At 43.8% G+C, this 6,000-nt stretch overlaps 1 protein-coding gene across 1 annotated transcript in view; it reads right to left on the bottom strand.

The window, feature by feature from the left end:
• Positions 1-2,661: 2,661 nt before the first annotated feature.
• The window catches only part of eIF3d1 (eukaryotic translation initiation factor 3 subunit d1), a 54,252-nt gene continuing 50,913 nt past the window's right edge, over positions 2,662-6,000 (bottom strand). Inside the window, exons 12-13 of the mRNA XM_084603920.1 lie at positions 5,259-5,441; positions 2,662-2,768 (exon numbers count right to left, since the gene is read on the bottom strand). Coding sequence (XP_084460046.1) covers positions 5,298-5,441 — 144 coding nt within the window. The 3' untranslated portion in view covers positions 2,662-2,768; positions 5,259-5,297. The remainder of the gene's footprint in view (positions 2,769-5,258; positions 5,442-6,000) is intronic.

Genomic DNA, 6,000 nt, shown 5'->3' with positions numbered 1-6,000 from the left:
TTACTGTGTGTTTAACATAAGCTTTGGTTGCCTCCTTAAGCAAACAGTGTTTTGATCATAACTGCGTAGTTTCATTTGTTTTCTATGGCTGTTATCAGACTGCCTGAAGCAAGGCTTTCATGACATGGTGAATGGTCTCCATGAAGTGCTATGCTTGCAAAACAGCTATGGCAGATATAATCCTCACATCAAGCTGTTTTTATGAAATGTATGTCATGCAATCCTTTTATGATAACTCTTTTTACTATATCAGTCTTTAAACTATTGTATATGTGTCTTGTTATAAACGGATGTGCACCTCTCCACCTGCACAGATGTACAAAATGCGTCTTCTTTTTGTAACAGATATGTGTTACCTACAAAATTATTTACATGTACAATCACTTAGATTTATTTTTCAACATCTGCTGACAAACATTGACAATTATTCTATGTTTACCTTATAATGCTTTTTTCAAGTATTATATTTTAATTACTGTCCACATCTAACCCTGCACTGTACTTATTAAAGTGTCTATTTACCCATTCCTTTACCGGAAATTATTTGCAGCCAGTGAATAAACAAGTCTATCTATGTAATATGTATGTAGCATGATTTTTATGAGTGTTGTTCGATCATTACTGGAGAACATTTTGGTTCTCTGCATGGTTTTTCTGGTGAACATATTCATGCCTATTAGACAAGCCCAAAATGTACGTTTCAGATCTTATTGCTATTTTTAGCTATCCAAAAACAAATGACGTTGAAAAGTTGTCTTTTCCTTGCTACTCACAAGAAGAGTGGGTGATGCGAGTTATATTTATGCAACGGGTTTAATTTGAGCTGCCAGATGATTTAAGATTAAGTGATTGTATTTGCGCAGGTGCTGCGCGATCATGCTTTCATGGGAGCATATGCAGTTATAACTCAACATGGCATGCATATAAATAAGTGTTCTAGAATATATATATAGCTCTTATCAATAAGAAAATGAATTAACAGACACACATACGCACACCATGCAGGCACGTGAATAACAGTACGCACGCGCAAAGTTCAGGGCATGCACCAATTCGCACTGTATAATTAGACTACGATGCTCTCTTTTCCTGAAAATAACTGATCATCTAGGCACTGCATGAGATAACGATTTCCAGCGCCGCATATGTCGTTATAGTGTGCCTGCGTATGTAATATATATGTTATATGACACAGCAAAAGCACAATCTGCGCGCGCTTCATGTGAAGAAGGAGACTTTATGCTCTCCCTATGTCGCCTTGCATTCCAGCCACACGTCAAACCGACGGAAAAAAAAAGAACCAAAGTAACAAAATGCGGGTGCATATAAAAGACGCTCTTCTTACTACTCATCCAGTCTTTTGACCGAGCAGACCGCCTCCCTCAAGAAAAAAAACAAACATGCATGTGCTCTATCTTGGCAGTTATTTCTTTTCAGTCATGCATGGACGTACGAATCATATGTGCACAAATAACTCATGCGCAGCTAGGTATTCAACCGCATACATGCAAGTACAGTCAGTGCTCTTGAAAAGCAAACGCATATGATACCTGCACGCTATGAACAAGCAGCTAGACTCACTCTGGCCGCCAAATGCCAAACCAGCCAGAGCGTGCTTTTCTTAAAAAGAAAAAAAAAATCATGAGATCAGTGTCTGTGACGTATGATCTAAGTCACCTACGTGTCACGTGATTGCATGCTCAGGCCCTGCACAAATATCCTCCTGGGTAGAGGCAGCCGACTCAAAACGGCATGATGATGTCACGGTCATGCCCTTTGCAACGGGTGGACGTCGGTTTACAAGAGTCCAACCAAAACCGTTCTTGACAGCCACCACCATCTGTCGCATAGGCCTGTATCGAATACTGACTAACATGGTCTCGGAGATCAGCTCCTGCTGTACTGATCGCGGAGGCCAAGAACTGCGTATGCGCAGCTGCGGTTGGCGGTTAGGAGAGAAGCTTGCATGCGCAGAGCGGCCTTGTGAAAAAGGCGGATTAAATAGCAGACACAGCGCATAAGGCAACTAAATGACATGCCAGAATCTGCCTGCTGTTTATTAAAACCACGTTGATTCAAATTTATCTCCAACTGGCCGTTGGATAACAAGTACACGGCCCAACAAGTGATAAATCTTTTCATATAGTGCAGTTTTCCACTCTCTCTGCTTCAGTATTGGAATCATTCTGAGCTGCACCGTTTAGACCATATATAAGAGTGACACCTGCCCATTAGTCGTCTGGCCTAGCTGCAACATCTCACAGGCGGCATAAATCATGCTGCCCAGTAGGAGAAATTACAAGAAAATAGCTAAAAGAGAGAGGTGTTTCTCTACTTTCAGGATTAACGTTTCTATACACGTGGACATTTTGTGGCTCTACAGCAAAAGGAAGGTTAAGGGCTTCTGTCCCTGTCCTACTTCGGCCCTACTCTGAACAATATATGACACTGCATGATGACAACGGCATGGGCCCTTCCGTCTAGCTTGTCCTTTCGAAGCTTTTAAACTGAGAGGAACCCAGCACACAGGTACCTTGTACACCGCGGCACACCGATGGCAACATGTTCTTCACCTGAGTGTGCACTCATATTAAGGCACATGTGCTCCAACTTGCCAAGTGAAGCATCTTGATGAAAAAAAAGAGAACCTCTTCACAGCAATCGCATTCGATTCCCTATTTATTTATTACAAATTTATTACACTCTCTTGACAAGGTCACAGAAGGCGGCTTTTTTCTCAGAGAACCTCGCCACCTTGTCCGTGACCCCTAGAAAGAAAAGAAAGGCCAGTTAGTCACTCAATGTGACTCGTGCAGAAGTGCACGCGTCTACACCAGAGTCTGCCTGCAGTTTCAGCCTCCTGTTAGACTGCGAACAGAGACTTTGCTTATCTTCGAAAAAAAATAGATACCCCAGATCATTCTCACATCGTATTACCCCAAAACAGAAAACAGAAACCATGTGCCAGAAGCAAAATTTATGGGGGTTTAAGCATGGCTTGAACCCAGTGACAGAGCAAAAGCTGAGTGCTGCAGCAATAGCTTGTTATAATTTTTATTTAAATTAGGTTTTGGGGAAAGGAAGGAGCCTGGACTCCATGGAATTGACGACACCTACACCTAACCAGGTATAGATTCATATTTTTTTCTTGCATATAGTACATTTGGTTATAAGAAAGGAAAGGCGCAGTATATGTCTTTGACCTTCAAGGTTGATCAAGGTGACATTGCCCAACACAGGGCTGCCTCCGTTTTTTTTTAATTACTGCAATAGGAGAGGAAAGGCACAGTATCTGTGGGCACCTAAACAACAGGCAGTACTTGTTCTGTGGACACCTGAACCACCCAGCAAGGGAAAGGTGCATTCCATATGTGAAAAGCATCACCTAGACTTGGCTTGCATTGTCTGCAAAGAAGGGGTGCTAAGAATGAACAGGCTACTACCATGGGATGTCTCCTCCCCCTCCCAAAGGACTGTCACCTTAAAGAAAAAAGCCAAGGTATTGTACAAGAGGCTGCACTAATCACTCCACTGAGCCAGCTTGGATGCCCATATACACCTAACTGTTATGCTAAAACGATCCGTCTTTGGCGCCTTGAGCAGGCTGAGGACTGGTGGGTGCATGACCAAAGTACAATTCTGAGTTCAAACGCTACATTCACTGTGAAAATGCGTGCAAAGCCCGTATCCAAACCTTCCACGACCCATGTAGTAAAGGCCTTCTAAATGCACGTGCACAGGAGCTTTCAGATGCCGTCCACGAATAGCGGCCAAGGTCGCGGGTCATCATTATATTTTCCTTCTGCCGTGAGCTTCCGCAATCATGGGCATCGCCAGCCCCTGCCACTCTGGCTTTGTTTTGAGACTGTCAAAGACACGTGAGTAGTGGTAGCGTGATTGCCGTGGTCGCACGCCATAGTTCTGGCTCTTGTGTGCTCTCTGCTTAATTTCTCGGAAACTGCTGTCGAGCGTTGCCATTCTAGCACGGCAAGCTTTGAACTGAAAGTAGTGGAGCTCAGAGTTGAAACACTAAACTAGTGACGACTGAATGGTAAATAAATGCCACACATTCACTGATTCATCTGTTTTAACACGAAAAAAAATTTTTTTTTCCCCCGTATGTTGCACGTGTTGGTCGCACACCAAAAGTTGGCCCTCTAATTTCAAAAAAGCATGGCCCTTACATGTGTTTACATGACATACAGAATCCCCTGCTTGGTCTGCCCGGCCTCTTACTAAGGGAAACTAACTTCATGCTGGGAATGAAACAAAACAGAAAGGACGTCTGACAAATGCATGCGACCACAAAATTGAATTTGAGAAACCGAAGCAGTGGCATTCAGCAAACAGGATCGAATGCTTATTTCCCTACTTTTTTCCCTACTCCTTTCTTATATCCATGGTTTGCATCCCCTGACCCATAAATAGGCTGTCCGCCGAGCTGTGCCTCGCCTGTAGTCAGACCATGAAAATAGAACCTGGCAAATCGTGCTTTTTCTGTGAAAGAACTTGATTCATTTTTTCTGCCTTGCAAATTTTTGCCCCTGAATTTGCTTTTCACCATGGGTGTGTGGTATTGGGGGGCAGCTAGAGGCTCGTATGAGGCTGGTGGATGACTTTAGTTAAGTAGCAAGTGCACCTTCCAGGTCCGGAGAATAGAGCCACCGAACACCATCGCCGAGCACTTTTTGCAACAACGGCCACTGTAAGGCGATGCATTACAAGACTAATTATATAAATAGCTCAGCTGCTGAGTCTGCACTGCTGCTATGTCCAGAGAGCAAAACAAGTCTTGTTCAGCACACCCGAAATCGGCATCCCTGGTCTAATCACACTCATTTCCCCACTGGTGGCCACTGACCAGATTGCACTGTTACGGTTTTGAAAAGTCTGCCACGGGTGCGTGTGACGTGATCGAGATTATGGGGTCATAACAAAGTTGGAATCTGTGCACGAAAGTTATGGCGAAGCGGCGTCAGAGTGGAGCTCTCGGAGGATTGCTACTGTGCAAGGAAAAGGTAACTTTAGGGCCATGAGAGCAGTGAAAGGCTGTCATACAATTAGATATTGGCTAGAAACAAGCACATCATTAGGGACACCACAGCAGCATAAGTTTGGCATTTTGGCCGCCAATGCTGCGGCCCAGATTGGGAAAAAAAGAAAAGAATGATGCCAAACTTCAAGATGAAGCTTACAAACATACCCCCTACCCTTCCTGCACTACTTGTGAAGTGACTCTGTTGCCAACGGGCACTCACCAAATGAGGCAGCTGCAGCTGCAACAGTGGCACAGCACCTCAGGCCTTCTTGTCGCCTTCACCACCGCCAGCCCCGCTGCCAGCTGCCCCTTCTTCATCATCCTCGTCTTCGTCCTCCTCATCCTCGGCCTCGTTCTCCGTCTCGAATGTGTTGTCCGGAATGTCGTACAACCGGATCACAGGCTGCAAACAAGCAGTTCCAGCACTGAACTCTGGCCGTACTACCAAGTTCAAATACATTTAGGGCATGCACTTGATGCATTAGAGAATGAGAAAAAAAAAAAAAAAAAAATTAGTTACATTCGTTAAAACACCCTACTCTCATAGTAGGGCATCCTGGCATCCTACGGTTTTCAATGCATTCGTTACCGACAGTTTCCAGTAGACAGCGCAGAGCTGATCAAACAATTAGTGAAATTTCATTGCTACGATCCTGCTTATTAAATTTTTTGGAACATTTTCTGAACAAAAATTCCCGCCTGCACGTGCGAGTCAGAGCTCTTCAACACCCCCAGTTGCGAAATTTCCCATAAGGCCCATGTATAAAAAAAAAGGCGGTTTCGATTGGTCAAAATTTGGGTGTTTACGAATGGTGGTGGCATCCGCGGCCATGAAAGGAAACTGCGTCGAAATTGCAAACTTTCCGATTGTTGATAAATGCATAACCATCAAAGAAAATAAAATTAGTCGAAGACTTGCAGTAGCAAAAATTCTTAAATATAACAGCCATGTAGTTATTTAA

The sequence above is a fragment of the Amblyomma maculatum genome, chromosome 5, assembly GCF_055883805.1.
Source record: "Amblyomma maculatum isolate TAMU_Amacu chromosome 5, ASM5588380v1, whole genome shotgun sequence".
In the NCBI taxonomy this organism is placed as follows: Eukaryota; Metazoa; Arthropoda; class Arachnida; order Ixodida; family Ixodidae; genus Amblyomma; species Amblyomma maculatum.
Note: the sequence above shows the minus strand (reverse complement) of the source record. Positions and strands in the feature narration are given on the sequence as shown.